This window comes from Brienomyrus brachyistius, chromosome 8 (assembly GCF_023856365.1).
Source record: "Brienomyrus brachyistius isolate T26 chromosome 8, BBRACH_0.4, whole genome shotgun sequence".
In the NCBI taxonomy this organism is placed as follows: domain Eukaryota; kingdom Metazoa; phylum Chordata; class Actinopteri; order Osteoglossiformes; family Mormyridae; genus Brienomyrus; species Brienomyrus brachyistius.
The window spans coordinates 896,051-914,941 of record NC_064540.1 but is presented as its reverse complement, the minus strand read 5'-3'; the positions used below and the strand labels follow the sequence as shown (position 1 = coordinate 914,941).

Genomic DNA, 18,891 nt, shown 5'->3' with positions numbered 1-18,891 from the left:
CGAAGAAGGAGACACTGGCAATAACCAAAAACCTGCCAGGCAGAGGGCAGAAGCAACTTTCTAATGCCAGAGATGATTATCAACTTACCCAGCAGTGCCTCATAAATTGGAGGATGACCTTAAGTGACCTTCAAAAAGAATGGGAAACATTAAGTGTTGTGAAGTGCACTGCTAGGACAAGTTCATAACAAGCTCCTAGAAGCAGGACTGGGGTGCCATAAAGTAAGGAAGAAGCTCTTCATCAATGAGAAGCAGGAAGAGTCAGGCTGGATATAATTGAGCAAAAATTATGTATATTTTACACAGGCATGTACCCATAAATTGAGAAATGAATGAAACTAAAAATTTTGCCATGCTCTCTTAATTTTTTCCAGAGAAGTAATGCATTATGACACTAGCAGTGTAATCATTTTTACGTTCACTGGTTACTTACAAGCCGTTTCACTTCGTAATATTTTATTCTTATTTCTCATGATACATAATGTGTATAAACAATGAACACATCCAAACTCATGAATGGTACATGTGATGTGGTAAATGTCTTACAGGCTGTAATAAATACTTTTTTTTTAAAGAATTGATTTCCCAAGAAGAGGTTAAAGGTGCAGATTTAAAAAGGAAGAATGTGCAACACTTTCTGCCTTTGAGGATTTTTTAAATGCTGCGTTGTTGTTGCACATCTGTTACTGATTGTGGTTTCATGCTGCATTCTCAGCCCTCTCAGGCACCCCTTGGTTTTGATATCTTTTATATTTTGTATTTTGGCAAGTGGGGTACACGTTTATTAGGCTTTGAATGGCTGGCTATGCTGAGTTACCAGAAATTGAGTGGGTGTCTCCCATGAGTAGGTCAGGTGGTCTGGCCCCGGATGAATGGGGCATTTCCCATCACACAGGAACCGATCTCCATCCATCCATCTTCTGTACCTGCTTGTCCTATTCAGGGTCACTGAGATCCAGAGTCTATCTGGGAAGCTATGGGCACAAGTCAGGAAATAACTCGGGGTGGGAGGCGCCAACCAATCACTGGGCAAACACATTTTGCAAATACGTACAATTTGGTAACACCAATTCCCCTTAGCATGTTTTTGCATTATGGTGGGAAACTCTATAACCCTATAACGATGCAGGGAGAATAGCAAGCTCCACATACACGGAGCCAGTGCTAACCACTGTGCTACCGTACTGCCCACAAGGACCCGTCTCCAATTCTTCTTATTGTTCCAGCATCCTAGTCAGGATCCCGGGTGCTCAGAAACATTAGGAATCTTTCCGACAAAAAGCTGTGATGGATTTTAAGTACTTCTTTTGGGCTCATGGGTGACACCAGACAATGCACAGCTCCCCCTGAATACCTAATAACTGTGCAAGATGTGAATGATATGAAATATGACACTGTTTAGTGTGGTTCTTGGTGGGTAAAAACCTCTGGTAACAGCAAGCAATCAGTAGTGTTGATAGGGTATTTCAGTACAATAGCTACAATAGATAGTACATCAAAGTAGCTTAATTGAGCAGAAACTGCCGTACACAGGCAACCTATACCTGCACCTGCTGCTTATTGTTCATTGCTCACGTTTTTCAGCTACCTTAAATTGTGTCTTATCAGTGTGCAAAGTTCTTTGTGGCCAATTACAACCTATAAAAGTCAAGTGGTTTATCTTCAGGTCCCACATGGACTTCAAAGCCAGGACTGACCTAGCCCTTAACATCTAATGATAGCTGTGTTTTGATTATCTGTCTCAGAGGCACTGGCCACAGGTATATTTTTATTGCTACTTCCCTGTTGTTTGTCTTTGTTGCTTATTTGACTCCTTCAAATAGCGAGCAGCCAACATTTGAAACTGTCCCATTTTCCCTAATAAAAACAGAAGCTTTGGGGGGGGGTGCATTCTCTATTTGAATGCCACTTTTTCTTTTGAGGATTGTGTTGTTATGAGGCTGCTTCTTTGTGAAATCTGGGGTCTACAGGCCGCACTAGAAGACCGGGGACCTCAAGTATGGAAGATATTGGTATTCACCTCTGGCTCTTGTCACTGACAACAATTTGAGCAACAGCTCTTGGGCAGATCTGCTTTCGCAGCTCTGCCAGCCTGCCTTCGCTCATTTGCAGAGTTTCTAGTGCTGTGTTGCAATAAATTAGAATTTATGTTCATTAGCATTGCCGCTACTTGTTTCTGACAACAGTTAATTAGCATCCCATTGTATATTACTATGCTCAGGGACACCTCCATTCAAGGACAGTAAATTCAAAAGTTTTAACATCAGACAGAAATAAGATACATTAGAAAACATATATTACTGGCAAAATAGGTGGTGGTTTATTGTTTTTTCCCCCACAGATTAATATAGATGTCATACCTAGAAACCCTTAGCAGTTGAGCTAGATGGCCTGTCCCTGTCCTCCTCCCTAAGCGATTCAAAAAGTGCAGCAGTTTTCACAGATTGCAGGAGTTGCTTTTTGCTACAGTAACTGTGGATAGGTGTGCAAAAGTTCCCCACTTCGTTGTGGTGGCAGCTTCTGAAAACCAGGCTGGAGTCGCACGCATACGACCGTAAACGGAGTTCACTCGCTATCAGCACTGTAGCTGTCTTAGCATGCTTTTCCCCAGATATTTAAATTTAAAAAATTTCAGAGCCGCCGAATTGCTACAGGCATTACCAATGTACATTCTTGTGCAGTAAATGTCACTCGGCTAAGAGCAACGTGAATCGTCAGAAGGTGGGGGGAAAATTACTCTGAATGCGTTTTGAAATGGTGGTGCTGACATTTCCTGAAGTCAGATGCTGCACAGAAGATTTAAGTCACAGCTGATTTCTTAGAGCTCTTCCCATCCCCCTTTCCATGTCACTTCTCAGCTCTTGGCTTCCTGTTGTTTGCTGGTTGCTTTAAATGATTTTTCTTCTTTTATTCTTGACTTTTTGGGGGGCATTGTCACCTTTTTGCCTTTTGGTGAACCTAACAACGTGATGTGGTTTTAATTAAGCCCCTCCTTCCCTCTTATAAGTACGCAAACCAAAACCAGATTTGGTTTTCTGCGGCAGGACAATAATGGTTTTGAGAAGATGGGGGCTTTTGAACATGATGGAGCGATTCAGAGCAGGATGTAGAGGGTGAGAGATCCCTCATTGTCCTTTTCAGTGTTTGTGCAACTGGGTGGCCGAAGGTTGTATGAGAAAATAAATGATGGATTGCTTCAGCCCTTCCCTTCGTGAATTGAGTATTTGTTTGTTTGTTTGTTTGTGTTTGGAGGTGGGGTCATGTATAACATCTGGGCATTTTAGTTCCCCATCCTGTCTACTGGTTTTGACTCAAAATTTGCAATCAGACATTAACATATTGGGGAAAAAATTATTTATACTTTGTAATGACTGAATACGTTCGAGTTTGAGAAGCCAATGCTGTTATAAATATATTACATTTAATGACTTAATCACTTTACAAATTAGGTGGTCTAGTCTTTGAAAATGCTGTAGTTTCAAAGGCCTGAACTTGCACTGATTTTCAGTTTATACTCGGCAAGACCAGCATGTCCTAAGTATTATATGCATTTAAAAAAGGCAGATAGAAAGAAGCTGTCAGAGAAACAGATTCTGCTTGTGCCTGACTTGCTTACTGCTGGCGCTGTATGCTGCTGCATCCTCCCAGAGGCAAGCTTGGCCTCGTGCCGGTCCGAGCTGCCAGACTGACGTGTCACTGCGGTGTCAGGTGGAAAATGCAGGAAGTCTCTGGCTTTGCGCTTTACTGACCAGCCTGGAGAAGAGTCGACTGCTGCTGGGGTCGTCCTGAGGAGGGGCTGGCTGTTTGTGATGCTGAATGAACTCTGACAGTTTAATCTGCCCTGTCCTATCAGAAATGAAGGGGGGGGGGGGGATGGGGGGGGATGAATATGACTGGCCAAGTACAAATCCACTGTCTCTTTATCCCCATCACTACATTTAATTTTTCATTGCTGGAAGTCTTTCGGTGGAAACCAGGGCTCTCGACTGCCCCTGTTTACTGCATCAAGCTCTGTCACTTGTGTCAGGATTTCTGCTTTTTTTGCACTTCATCCTTATTATAGTTATGTCCGAACTTTCCTCCCAAAATCCCGTGGAACCGCTCTTTCTTGACGTGGTGTGCCTGGGTGATGTGAGTGACGTTTGGGAAAACCATCACCAGTGAAACAAGTGTTCTCCCTAGGCTGGATGAGATCTGTCCTTACAGTGCAGAATTTCAACAGTGGTGATGGGAAAATCAATATTGTAGGTTAATTTAAATGAATTATGTAGCATCCTGAAACCTCATATGAACTGCTGCTGAAATTAAATGAATCGATCAGTCTGCTCTCCCCCATAATGATTATACATTGGTAATGCTAATTGTTTGCCAAGTGCCCAGATCAGATCTTATGGTTGTAAGATTATTATTATTATTATTATTTTGATGCTGCTTAACAAATAAAGAAGATGAAATACTTTTAACAGCAGGACTTGTAGCTGAAAACTGTGTGTCACAAATGTGCTTCCTTTGCACAGATGTGGTTTGGTCAACATATATGTCCTGGCTGCACACAGATGTATTTGGGTGAACATGTACCCCCCTGACTGCACATGGATGCATTTCGGTGAACATGTACCCCCTGGCTACACACAGATGTGTTTAGGTGAACATGTACCCCCTGACTGTACACGGATGTGTTTGGGTGAACATGTACCCCCTGACTGCACATGAATGCATTTCGGTGAACATGTACCCCCTGGCCACACACAGATGTGTTTAGGTGAACATGTACCTCCTGACTGTACACGGATGTGTTTGGGTGAACATGTACCCCCTGACTGCACATGAATGCATTTCGGTGAACATGTACCCCCTGGCCACACATGGATGCATTTGGGTGAACATGTACCTCCTGACTGCACATGGATGCGTTTAGGTGAACATGTACCCCTTGACTGTACACGGATGTGTTTGGGGAGAACTGTGTTCTCTGTGTGTGAGCATTGTGCTGCCCGTTGCCAGGGATGCCGACTGATGGGACTCCCACATTATTCTCCCTGAGGATTTTCCTGCGTTATAATGTCTTTGGCAGCATTAAGTAGTTTGAGTGAATGCCTTCAGTTTGCTTTAGAACACTGCATGAGGTTAGGGAGACACACAATTTTTAAGTTCTGGACCTCTGGTGGAGGCTGGTATGAAGTATTACACTAATGCTACTAATCAATAACAACAGCAATAATAATAGTTATTATTTGTGTGGTATAGTGGCTCCCACCTTCAGAATTCAGTATTCAAATCCTGCACCCACTAGCCAGATATGTATTAAGAGTAATAATCTAATAGTCTTAATTAAAACAGCATTAATACTTTATATTGGGCTATAGTGATATATTTTCCTAATATTGTTTACCACCAGGGTGCAGAGAGGTAAAAAGGAGTTAGACAGCCAAAGGTGTAAGATTTCATTTGACTTAAGGGAGTGCATGCGAGCAGAGCCCGTGTGCATCTGACAGGACCTGCCTGCATTCTGTGGGCACATGGAGGGCGGCCGGGGTCAACACTGGTCAGGATGTTGACCACAAACATGGTGTCTCTGGGGTTTCGGGAGGGCAGGAGGCCACGCGGCGATGTGAATAGGGCTGGAGAGGAGGGTATCCTGGAAGGCATGGGGGCTTTCCAGCTGAGAGGGTAGCAGGGTCTAGGCCAGCAGCTAGGAGGCAGGAGCGAGGGAACATGGCCTGATTACGGTGTATTGCAGCAATTAACTCATGCAGATCAGCGCTCTCTACAGGCATGGTGACGTAACAGCTGCTGGAGGTCAGCTATGGACTCGTGTTGACTTGATTGTCGTCTCATCTAGTGGCCTGACTCCTCCTGCTTGGGCTCCTATATATCTAGTGTGCTCCCTCGTGACTTGATGCAATAGTGTGTCATGTAGCTCATGCAGTTTACTATGCACATCAAAGTGGTTTAATTAACATTTTTGTAACTTATTTCATTTATTTCTCTTTACAGGAAACAAAAATCAACTGTGTGCGACTGGCTAATAAAGGTATGCTATTTTCAGTGATGTTTCTGCATGCTACTTTAATTAACCAAAGGAAAGCTGAAAATTCCTGTAATATGTTATCTGGAAGTTGTTGTTATTAAAGATGTAGGTACAATGGGTGACTCTATTTGCTCAGTATATCCCCTTATTCCCTTTTGATGCTTGATACAAACTCTCCTAAGTAAATATGATAATTTGGTAGCATTATTTACATGACTAATGATGTGAACATGTATGTTAGGGGGCTCGTTTGCTGTCCCATTGTACCTACAGCCTCTTTCGGGGTAATTTTGCTCAGATTGTCCCTGGGGGTATTAAATACTGTTCATTGCTGATCACAATGCAAAAAGCTTGGCATTATATATATATATATAAGTCCTGTGTTATAAAAGCCAGGATAGACATTTAATCAGATTTAAACTTTAAAAATATAATTTTAACCATTCGCAAACACATCAAACTCAAATATGCATGTTTTTTTTTTTCTTACATTTTTTTCTCATATCACTTTTTGTTTAGATTTTTTAATATTCTCAGATATGATTTCTAAATATCATTTATGGAAATCTTAATATTAGATATTTGTTTTATGACACAAAGGACTGTTAGGCCTCAGAATCATGTCATCATTTTGTTAAACATCAGTTTTAATATCTGTGTAAACATGAACCAATTATACTTATGTCTTTTGTGTCTGTGAGCCATTTTTCATGAATTCCGTCTTTTCTTTGAGTGGGAGGGACCATTTGTATGTCTGCTTCAGAAAAGCCATGCTTTCAACTTTGTGGCATTTTGTATTTGTTTTTGCCGAGCAATTAATACACAGTCACAGTAGAGCAGGATTGCAATTGAAAGTGCAATTTTCATCATAATAGCTTGCTGTTATTGTGCTGTTGTTACCCAGATTTAAATTAAAAAAAATAAAATATAAACAAACTGTGCCACAAAGTTATAACATTGTTCCTGTGTATACATATATCATATATATGTATCTTTTTCTGAGTCAGAATCATAGATTGACATCAGTGCATTTAAGATTCAAGTGGATTCATTTAAAAATGAATCTGTGAACATCAGCCATGTTAAATGCCCCTAGTATTTCTCTCTCCTTAGATAACAGCCACATAAATTCTTTAGTGATCCCTCCATGAAGGAGCTCCTTTTCTATGGAGCTTCCAAACCTTTTTTTTTTTGGTTTCACCGCACCCAGTTGTCAATATCTGTGGACCCCGCAGTACTGAGAAATGGTGTCAGCCCTACTATCTCCCTGAATACGTTTCTGCTCACAGCTGTACTTTTAATTTGTTGCAATTCAAGCGAAGACCCGGAAGTCTCGATGATGGAGCAGTATTTTGTTTTTAGACTTTTTTTCTTTGTTTCCTTTCTCTCATGCATGCCGACCTGGAACGATAAACCTTGTTCTTAGTGGTAATAGGTAGGGGGCAAATAACAACGCCATACATTCTTGTCATCCCCAGTGAAGGTGATTATTGCTCCATAGACAGATTTCTGCATTCTGTTCTCTCTTAATTACTTAATTTCCCATTTGTTTGTATTCTGTTTCATTTGTTTCTTTACTACACTTTTAATGCATTTGGCTGCATGTCTGATCCTAAACCAAAGTGTAGTTTTTTTATGTCATTAATGCTACTAAGATCTTGGTGCCCTATTGTTGTTTATCTCCATATTGTTTGTTAGTATTATTATTATTATTATTATTACTATTATTTAAAATCCTTGTATTTTAATTTATGGACAGTTTTGCTCAGAGTCTTGCTTCTGAATGACAGAAGATAGTTGTCGTGGACGAGTGTAGAACAGACTCAACGCGGGAACTTGGCAAAGCGAGTTGCAAGGATCCAGTCTAGCCTGATTAAAATTTTGATCGGTCTCGACAAAATTGCACCCCCCATTCACTAAGGTCACACATACAGGATGACATTTGACACCTCTGATTCAGTGAAAATTCAAACCCTGGCTCTGTCACTGCGCCGATTATATCTACATGTGTAGAAAGTTCCAAGTAAAAGTTTTATTTTTTTTGTAACTTAGGGTATTTGGTTTTGTTGTGTCTGGTCAGATCTTAACCATCATATTTGGTTTGAAAATGTTATGCCAATAATAATAGAAAACCTTATTGAATGTGGGGTTTTATAAAAAAAAACAAAAAAACTATGTAAACAGATGTACGGTTCGGAAGACCATTTATAACTTTCAAGTACTGTAAAATGTGTAGCAATTTAAATGCAATTTAAGTTCAAATGTACACATTAATGTACAAATTAGATATGAGCTTTAACAAGTTTCTGAGCAAAACTTAAAAAATAATGACATAGACTAACTTGTATCTACACCAGAAACCCTTCCCTTTTAAAGGGATATCACCCATAATGCATTGTGCACCTTGAAAGTATTTCATCTTCTTTATTTGTTGCTGATGACACAGCCCTCAAAGTGTCCATCTCTCAAAGTAACAGTGTGTCTCACTGGGAAATGCCTATTTCCCTGGTGAATTAGATAAGGGCTTTTGTTGTGGTAATTTCTGAGAACAATTTAAGCTCTACTATGCTGTGTATTCAGCAAAAGCCCTCAGGGAATCAAAAGTCCAATTTTTTTTTCCTTGAATGTATGTGTATTTCTGTGTTGGTGTTTGAGTGGTGACTTGTTTTGTGTTCATGTGCAAATTCAAGCGATGACCTCTTGTGGAATAGATGTCATTCAAGCCGTGTGGTCTGCGTGTGGCTAGATATGTGTTCAGGTGATGTCTCGCAGCCCATTTCTGCTCCCTAACACCATTATCATGTATGCATGCCTGCTCTCTCAGTCTGAGAATGACAGCTGATATGACGGGGGCCCTCCGTCTGCTGTGTGGCCTTAGAACTTCTGCCCCGTACCTTCGCCCCCAAGGCTTTTTTCGAGCCCCTAGAGCCTGAAAACTGAAGTAGGCACCAGAGCTGCCGTACTATAATTGTAGTGTGTTTGTCGTGCAGCCGATGTGGGTGAGAATCACGGCGTGTCAATCGAGTGCCATAAATAAGAAGTGACTTTCTTTTTTCATTATACAAACAAATCTATTTTATTTTCTTGCTTATGGCCCATTAATATAAAATTGTGCAACTGCTTTTTATTTACCTGAGTAGATTGTGCAGTATTGCACTAATAATTACTATATGAAATAAATTAAGTTAAAATATTAAAATCACATACGTCCATCCGTATGTTATTTGCAGATTTATTTATGCAGATTTATATATACATAAATTTCCCGCAGAGTGCCGGGGTCTTTGTGGAATTCCTGAGTCTGGATCATATTGTAGTCTTAGTGTAGTGCTTTGTTTACAGTTCAGATATGTAACATCCGTTCTAGCCCTGCTACCATGCAGATGGTAATCCCTTTAACTACTTAATTTTACTCAGAAATCAAAGAAAAAAGACTACTTTGTCCTGGCAGGTACCCAGTTCTCTTGTTTCGAGGAAATGGTGTTTAATTGTCGCAAGATTGTGTTTTTCGTAATATATTGTGGGGTGGTGTGGAATTCCTTCAATTATTTCGAGCTTTGATTTCTGCTGGGCTCACAAAAAATTTTCTGAAAAGGCTCAAAAGAGCATCTATGAGAGACAGAGTGCTGGTTCATAATTAAAAGACCTGGTTATTCATGGGAGGGGGGGGGGGTGCCAGACTGCTTGTCGGCTGGGGACCCCTATTGTTTTAATGGGAAAGAACTGTGGTAATCTTAATCAATATTGCTGTGACAGCTGAGGCAAAGAGCAGAGAGGAATCACAGGTGGGGGCTCCAGCTGATGAGGGGCTGAGGACACGGACTCAGAAATCATGTCAGAATTTTAAGGTCCATTAGATAAAAAAAAAATCTGCTACCCCCCGACCCAAGAATGTATTACAGGTTTAGTAGTTTTACAAATGCATGACCTTTATGTTTGGAGTTCAGCAGATGAGAACACAGTCACTTCTGATGTTACAGGAATGAGGGAGGGGCCTGTGGGATGGGTGATTCTGTGACGCGATGCCAATGACTCATCACTGCACCTTTTATTTCAGAGCATCAGGGTACTTCCTGCTTCTCCTAACACTGGTATCTCATCAGGTCCATGAATAAAACTTGAGTTCTGTTAAGGGTTTTTCTCCGAAGGGCCTCTGAAGGATATGGCTGGTTTCTAACAGCCGCAATGATGATAAATCCTGAATGGATTGACACACAGTTTTAGTGACCGCTTATAGGCATAAACTGATGAAGTATATGTTTTTGGAATGATTACTTATTATTGTGATGTGTACATGTTACACATCTCCAATTAAATGTAATGGTTTTCATAGGTGTGATGCTTCTTTCTGGATCTGCCCTGATCTGCTGTAGCAGGGAATTAGGAGAAAATCCCCTATAGGCTGAATTGCAATTTAATTGTTCGTGCAAGATTTTTAATAATGTTCCATTATTACATGTAGAAGTTGCAAACCTTATTAAAAATAATGTAAACAGACTTTAGCTTTGGAAGAGACCTACTTTATATCTTTCAAGTACTGTGTGATAAAACATGTACCATTTTTCAAAACAGAAAAATGTGCAATTTAAGTGCATACGTGCACATTAATCTACAAGTTAGCTGTGAGCTTTATCAAGTTTATGAATTATAAAATCCACTATTTGCTGATTCTGCAAATTATTGATAATGCAGGATTTTTAATTATGTCATATCATCACATGCAGAAATTGCAAACCTTTGCTGCACAGTTTATACTCCTTACGGACATATCTGAAATCACTGTTAACCAAATTTGAAACAGTTCCCAAAAGTCCTTTTTTATTATTTGCCTAGCAAATAGTGATAAATAGTGCAGGACAGAGGGAACAGATGAAAATTTTGTCCCGTCATTTCCTGCGAAATATAGATTCAGCTGAAGAACCGTTAATTCCTGCCATTAATTGGTTGAATTTAATTGTCTATATTTTTCCCTATGCAGAGTAAACAACTGTACTGCGTATAAGAAGGTCTAAGTCACTCTGTAACAAAGTGCAAGTCACCAGTATAACCAGAGAACCTGCAGCATATCCATAAATGTAAGGGACTCCACTACACTGATTTTAAATATGTACTGACTATGGAGAGGGCAGAGAATGGGAATATTTTCTCCCCAAGCAAGTGATAAACCCAAAACCAACCTGTTCTGTTAAAAAATTGAGCAAAAATAGGATTCTCCTCCCTGCGTCTTTTGCAGAACATGCCTTTAGTTATATTTAATGCGGCAGTAAATTAGGAAGAGGGCAAACTCTGTCCTTGCCACATGGATCTTCGGTGAAAATCTCATGGACAAAGTGCTATCTCTCCAGACTTTACCTCTGGTCTGCAGCCTGCTGAAGAAGATAAACTGGGGGGAGTTCATGGTCATATCTCCGTTTAGTCAATCTGTGGTGTGGTTTCCATGGTACCAAATGGGGTGGAGGGGTAGATAGCCAGATGGGCTTTTATTGTTACATCGTGAACTGCTGAACCCAATCAAAGGACGCGGATTTAGTCTGGAATAGCAGTGGGATATGCATGGCTGACCTTGACTCACCTGTGAGACACGTGAACTACCACTGACACATAGTCACTGCTGAGTGAAAACTGGCTTAGATGACACTACTGTTTACACTGCACAGACATTCTACAGGTTATAAAGCCATCCATCCATCCATTTTCCAAACCGCTTATCCTACTGGGTCGCGTGGGGTCCGGAGCTGAGGCACAAGGCAGGGAACAACCCAGGATGGGGGGCCAGCCCATCGTAGGGCACATTCACACACCCGTCACTCACACATGCACTCCTATGGGCAATTTAGCAACTCCAATTAGCCTCAGCATGGAAACTGGAGGAAACCCCACGACGACATGGGGAGAACATGCAAACACCACACACATGTGACCCAGGCTGAGACTCGAACCTGGGACCCAGAGGTGTGAGGCAACAGTGCTAACAGGTTATAATGCAATATTGTTAAATAAATTACAACTGCTTTCCGTTGTGTAGGTTGTTTCTTAATAAGACTAAGAGAAAAAGAACGCAGTGAAAAATACGCCTTTTTTGGTGCACTTCATTAGTTTGTGAATTGTTATATGCCTTTTTCCTCTTTTGTTTTTGACTGAACCTAGCAAATTCTAGCTGTTGAACAAAAATAGGTTAACTGTAAAGACAGGAATGTGAATTTTGTGCCTCGGGTCCAAGTATTTAATTTAGACAGCTAGATTGCTTCTGAGCAGCCATGTTTGTGGGCATGTGCAAAACAAACTTAATAGTTACTAAATGTCATGTGATTGGCTGCTGCTTCAATCGTGATATTTTTAAGCTACAGTAGCTAAGACTACAGCGTTATTAGAATTGGCTCTGTGTTCCACTTAGCGTCAATAAAATCAAGGTTAATCCCAAATCGAAACAGAAAAGAATTGACCCCTTTTTGAAAAAGAACCAAACTCTCAGGGGTGTATTGGGAAACAATCTTTAAATATACTTGGCGTCGTACTGCAGTATGTCTACATGAGTTTGAGATGTCAGAGGGATGCCTGAAATTATCATCAGTGCTTCTTTAGTTTTCAAGTCAGATCTAATGTAGAAGCTTCCTAATTTGGAAGCAAGGCCATGCTGCCATTTAAATTACATTTTCATTAGGAGTTGGAGCCACGTTGGGTGACCTGGGTCTTGTAAAAATGTTAGCTTTTTCTTTTTTATGGCCACCCTGATTTTTATTTGTTTTAAGCTTTTTCTTTCAAAATTTTGGGGGTTTAACTGTGTCTTTTAAGACACCGTGGCTGCAGTGGTCCTGTAGCTAATGTAGGCTGTGTGTCTTTAAGAAGATGCTCTGGCACTCTGGGCAATACAGTTGATGGAAGTACCGCAGGAAAGAAAACCAGGAACGAACTTTGGGAGATTAGCACACATACTGCCTCCTTCAGGCTGATCGATTGGGGCGAGTTAAGTCGTTTCAGTGATAGTGACCTTTACTGTATGTTTAAAGATATTAATAGGATGTGATTAACAACATATGTGGTGAGGGAGCTATCCCAAAGGTGCAGGAGCAAGTCATGGCAAATAAAGCAGCAGCATGAGCTGTGAGTCATAATGCTTTCTAACAAACCTTGAGTCATCATCCTAATTAGCTGAAAGTGACAGAATTATCATCTTAGACTATTCGGTGCCGACAAACGAGCATCCGTTTTGATTGGCCGAGGATCGGTAAGGGGTATAAAGTGGGTGGTATGATGGAACTTGCCATTTCTTTTTCTGTGTCTCGCTTCCGTTTCCCCCATCGTGCTCGCTGGACCATTTCATTATTCACCATGGTAAACATTCGGTGTGCATGACGGCATTTCATCACTTAGAAAAATATTATGCGCAAGCTCTCTCCCTGGAGCTTTCCTTGCATGCCCCTTCTCTACCCACTGGCCCTGATCTTTTTTATTTTAACCCATTGCTTTGTTTTATGATTTATGGTTATGATCTAACCAGTGCTTTATATCTGAAATTCACGGTTTTGGAAGAGGGGCATAGTCGAAAAAGTAAAATGTGAACGTAACGTGAAAATGCTACTCAAATGTGAAGTTTTATTCCGAACCATTGAATGACACAGAACTACTAAATGATAGCATTATGGTGCAAATATATCAGAACTTCATATTTTGTTAAACTGATTATTATGAAATGTGAACTCATGTTTAGTCCAATAAAGTGTAACTGCAATAGACAGTGATGAAAAATGCAGGACTTAGAAAACTTAAACACGAGGCTTTGCATGCTCCGTCTAGCTATCCCCAGATTACTCCAAATTCCAAACACTATGCATCACTGAAGTTAGGTGTCCATGTCGCTCTGTTTACAAGACATGTTACATATGTTCTTATTGATCTACTGTAAAAGTAGTGGACATGTTTAAAGGAACAGTTGTAATGAACAGGCTTGCAGTGACACCAAATAAATTTGAAGAAAAAAATGTAGTGAGAGTGCCAAAATGTAATTAAGTAAAAATCTGTTTTCTTCCTGTTCTCTCAACAATTTTAAATGTTGCACAAATACTTTCTTAGTACAATTATTGACGATAGCTTGCTAAGATCTGCCTCTTCATCTGTGTAATTTCTAAAAGCCCCTTAATAACTTAGCCTTATTGTCATTTTCTTGTTATGTATGTGCTATCCGTTATTACCTTGTGCATCGCCATTCGTCATTTCCATTTGTGTGGATTTAAATTTTGTCAGATTTTTGCACAGTAGTATCACCTTGGCTTTTGTCAGGAAGACGAATGCGAAATGACGACCATGCCTTCGTGCTGAGCTTTGGCTACTGTGGCACATTGCTGTGTGTCATGCTTTGTTAAACCATAGTAGCTGTGTGGGTGACCGAAGAATAAGCACCTGCGTCCGCAAACTCCCTGATGGAAGAACCTTATTGTTATTATTGCAAATGTTGCTAAAATAGAATTTGCTAGCCTCCTTACACCTTTTAGAGTAGATTTGATTTTTAGCAGGGACGTTATGTCCCTCTCCTATGCCTAAGTTATGACTGAGATTTTATACCAGACAGCAATTGGGAAGGCCCCGGTGTTTGAGTGCATGCCTGTGTGAACACTGTGATTTATTTTTTTCCGTGTATCATTTTTGTGATATGCGTTGTAGCACCGTCTGCTTTGAGAGTTGTTGCCGTGTTGAGAGATTGGTCAGTGGGCAGTGGCTGCCCGCAGTAAAGCCCCTCCTCCTCTCTGTGATGTGTCTGTGCTCCCCACTATGCCCCGCCCCCTCCCACCTGCAGGAGCATCCACCCAGAACTCGAATGCGGTCGAGCCTGAGAAGCAGGTGGACGGCACAGTCAAGATGGCGGGCGTCGTTGCCGGGATACTCATGTTTGTAATCATCCTGCTGGGCTTGGTGCTGACGTTTAAAAGAAGGTAAAGGAGCGGACGGCGAGATACTAGCCTCCCGCCTGGGGCACTACGGATGCTAGCTCCTGTTTCCTGTGGGACGTCTTTGGAAGGCCACCTAAGATATCTTTTGGCATTTTAACAAAATTAGAGGAAGAAAAGGGCTTCGAGGGGTGCACTTGGCATTGCACAACTTCCTGTATGTTGTGTAAACATGCACACTGGCTGACTCTCATTACATCTCTCTCTCCCTCCACTTTCTCTGCCTCTTTCTCTCTACAAATACCCTAATTACATACTGCCCATGCCATTTTCTGCAGCAAAAAAAGGATTACAAGCCCTTTTTTTATTTAAACTTTTTCTCCGTATTCCATTATCACCCCACAGATAGAAACAAATTTAAACTCTAAGAAGGCAGTAGGATTAATACTAACCTACTTAATTGAACGACTTATTTCAATTTATATATATGTATATATATATATAGATAGATACCATAAATTATTAACTTCTCTGTCTTGACAAATTAGTTGATATAAGTAATGGACTGCCAAATTTAAGTAAAAGTTAAAAATTCATGAGAATTTGCACAGTGAAAGTTGTCTTAGATGAAATTTCTTCATTTTATTATTGAGAACTGCACAGTTATCAGCTTTTTTCTTTTTTTAACATATATTCTAATGATATTCTTTGTACTAGTTTATTATGATTGTGATATGCAAAGAAACTACATGACTGCTCAATCCATATAGTTCTTGTGACGCTTTCTCAGGCGTGAGGGTCAGACTTATTTTGACACCAGCAGCGGACTCGCTCCTCAGGAGCATATTGTCGGTATTCATTACGTGGGATCCCTTAGGAACTGGTGCCCGGTGTGGTTGTTGGTCTGTGGGCGTTTGCTGGAGATGGCTGCCAGGCTATGGGCTCCTAAATAGTAAATAGCGATGGCTATCGACCGCAAGAGCGCGCCAGGTAGGGTGCAGATGGGAAGGTGAAGGGGAAACACGAAGTCAGCAGTATGCCTGAGCATCTCCATTCCCTGGATCAATGACATTTCACTCCAGCAAGGCACACAAGCAAAACAGTCATTCATAAATTACAGATTTTAACAGTTTACAATTCAGTTATCTGTAGGAACGTGCTTTGTGGAAGCAAGTAATCTCTAAATATTTCATGTATAATTGGTTGAATACATTTATGAGCTGCAGAGATTGGCTACATTGTCTAAGGATTAAATGTGAAATTTATGCTTTTTTTGTGCTTTAATTCTTATAGTATAGTTCTTGTGTTCTTTTTGCCACTTCTATTAAACGTCTTCTTTTTAATAATGATCATTTTTGAGAAACAGAGGCAGTACATCACTGGATGTTGGTCTTAAATTAAGCGCAATCTTTTTTTCCATATTTTGTTAAATGCGGAGTCCTGTGAATGCACAGACCGTCTTGGTAACTAGAGTGTCTGACCTTCTCAGAACATCTTTGCATGGTCAGTTATTAACGGAAGAGTAAAGTCAGTCATTTTAATCAGTGTGACTGTACAATCCCTGGTGACCTTCATTTAACCTGCAGCATTTGTGGTGTGAAGAGATGTGCATAGTCAGAAGAAAACTGGTAGAAAATGGCTATAACCAGAAACTGAGGAAAAACGTTCATGTCCTTGGATGTTATTGAAAGTGTCAAAAACTAAGTTACAATTCAGGGAGGCTTATATGAAACATTGTTAGAAATGTTTTGATTGTGCTACAAAAATGTCTCCCTGGGTTGATGTCACCCCCAAACAAGGCCAGTAAGTGTCTTGACTTTAGGAGGACCGTAAACATTTCCTGCAGGTCTGGTTTTATTTGCTCTTATCCTAAAGTGAGCAAATCTCTCCCACAGGCCGGTTTTGTCAAAGAGGTTGTGGAAGTGGTAGGATATTACCTTTCTTTTCATAGTTTGTCAGGATTGTTTGGCAACCTTTCACATTGTAATTATAAGGCAGCCTTGAGATGATCGCTCAATACTGTGTTTTATTAGTTAGCGCTGGTCTCAGACGTGGAAAAGGGACAGATACTGACCCTCAGACCTGTTTCGGTCTGTGGCTCCATCTCAGTGTGTGTGAGTTTCATCATCTTTTAGTGCACTGTGGTGCAGTCTTAGAGTTGTACTGCCAAAAAAGCTAAACCCATCGGCTGAGATAGGTTAGGGTTAGGGTTAGGGTTAGGGTTAGCTAACCAAAGCTACCAAAGCTTATGATAAAATAATAAAAATAACATCTGTAGTTTTATGTCTGTGTGAAATATTATTTCACAATAATTTTACATCTGTGATGAAATAATATGACTCTAGATGCCACAGTGGAATGTAGAGAGAATTATAGAAAATAAACAAGAATTTTGCTCCAAATGTGAAAGAACTGCAATCAAATTTAATCAGCTCCTTGAGGTATACAAAACAACAGAGACAATATGACTGGCGAAGGAAACTTTATTTTTCAAAATTTCCTGACTTCTGTGTCACGAGAGCATTTGCAGGAACAAAAGCCTTAAAACACAGCAGACTCACCGAAACAGGAGCTCTCTCTCACTAACCGTATAATAGCAATTACGACATGGTCAGTTTTTTGCAAAAAAGCGTTAAAACAGGTAAGAAATTTAAATAACATTTTATTTCTCTCAGAGGTTAATTGTTTAAGACTCTTGGAAGGGCTTGCACTTCTCAAATTGCGATTTGAAATGTGATGTTACCGTATGCAGCCCTGATGCCACACGCAAAATTACCTAACTGCTCAGGCTAATTCGTTGCATTAGACAAGGGGTCAGCTTATGCCTTCCTTTCTTTTTATTTTTGTATGAAAGTTTGACTTTTCTGAGTGATGATGTCATAATGAATGTATCAGAATATGGATCTGTGTATATTGCACATCTGTCTTACATTGTCAGTAACAGTTGACATTTGTGCTGTCACTGCTGTGGAGATACCAAATTTCAGTCTTATACCTTGTCTTCTATCTTCTTTCTTTTCTCGAACCGCATCTGCTAGGGAAATTCACACGTGGAGAACTCTGAGCGTGGGGTATTGCATGTTTAATTCCACATTTCGACTCTGATCTGACCGGTGCCCTGTTCATCTGTGCTCCTATATGCCATTTGTGTTTGATCTGTGTGCTGGAGACAGGCGACTCAGATCCCCACACCTCCACCTCCCCATCTCCCAAGCCGGCAGCATTGCCGACTTGAATTTCCATTGCTTGTCTCAAGTGCATCGCAGTTGTATGAAATGTCAGAAGCGAAACCATCATATCCATTGCCCCTTTTTTCAACCCCAGTTGAATGGTATAGTGGTTTCTGGACATATGGTATATGGGACATTTCAGGGCTACTTCACATAAGGACTTTATATTAACATATGAAATTCTAAAAGTACATCCAATGCACTGCAGGGTTAGTAAACTGCTCACTAAGGTTTATTTGCATAATCTGGCTGCAAATAAATGCTCTTGAAGCCATTCTTTACGCACTTTAATTGCACTCATCCACTGAGAGGGACTTAAAATGCTGCTTTACATACAGTGTCAAATTAGTAATTATTTCCCAGTAAAAATGTCACAACCCTATTTGAGTAGCACGCTGGTTCATTAAGCATTCAATGCTGCGCCAGTTTTTCTCGTTACCTGGCTTGTTTGTTACGCAGGAGCCGTACTTCCTGTCGCTACCAGGCCTTGAGCACCACACTTCCTGTCCAGCCCACGGGCTCTGAGCCCCTGCTTAAAGACGTGGGAAGAGACAGCCACACGGAGAATGGATGGGCTCCCCGTTACGCGTATCAGTTTGCGTGACCCGTCAGCAGGTCAGACCGGAGAAAGTGGGGAATTCAGGTTGCTAGATGCAGTGGACATTGGCGTTGTACAAGTTGCCCTGATCCCTGCAGGCCACCATTTCTTTTTTTGTGCTGATGTGTACTGTATTAACCTTGGTCATGT

General features: G+C 40.6%; 1 protein-coding gene across 12 annotated transcripts in view; it reads left to right on the top strand.

The window, feature by feature from the left end:
- ptprt (protein tyrosine phosphatase receptor type T) overlaps positions 1–18,891 on the top strand; it is a 210,948-nt gene that overhangs the window by 130,350 nt on the left and 61,707 nt on the right. For 4 of the 12 annotated variants that reach the window (XM_049023373.1, XM_049023371.1, XM_049023368.1 and 1 more), the window contains exons 13-15: positions 5,998–6,034; positions 7,458–7,514; positions 14,823–14,958. In XM_049023373.1, coding sequence (XP_048879330.1) covers positions 5,998–6,034; positions 7,458–7,514; positions 14,823–14,958 — 230 coding nt within the window. Of the gene's footprint in view, positions 1–5,997; positions 6,035–7,457; positions 7,515–14,822; positions 14,959–17,951; positions 17,985–18,891 lie in introns of all 12 variants that reach the window. The other 8 variants (XM_049023378.1, XM_049023376.1, XM_049023375.1 and 5 more) reach the window with 3 other exon arrangements.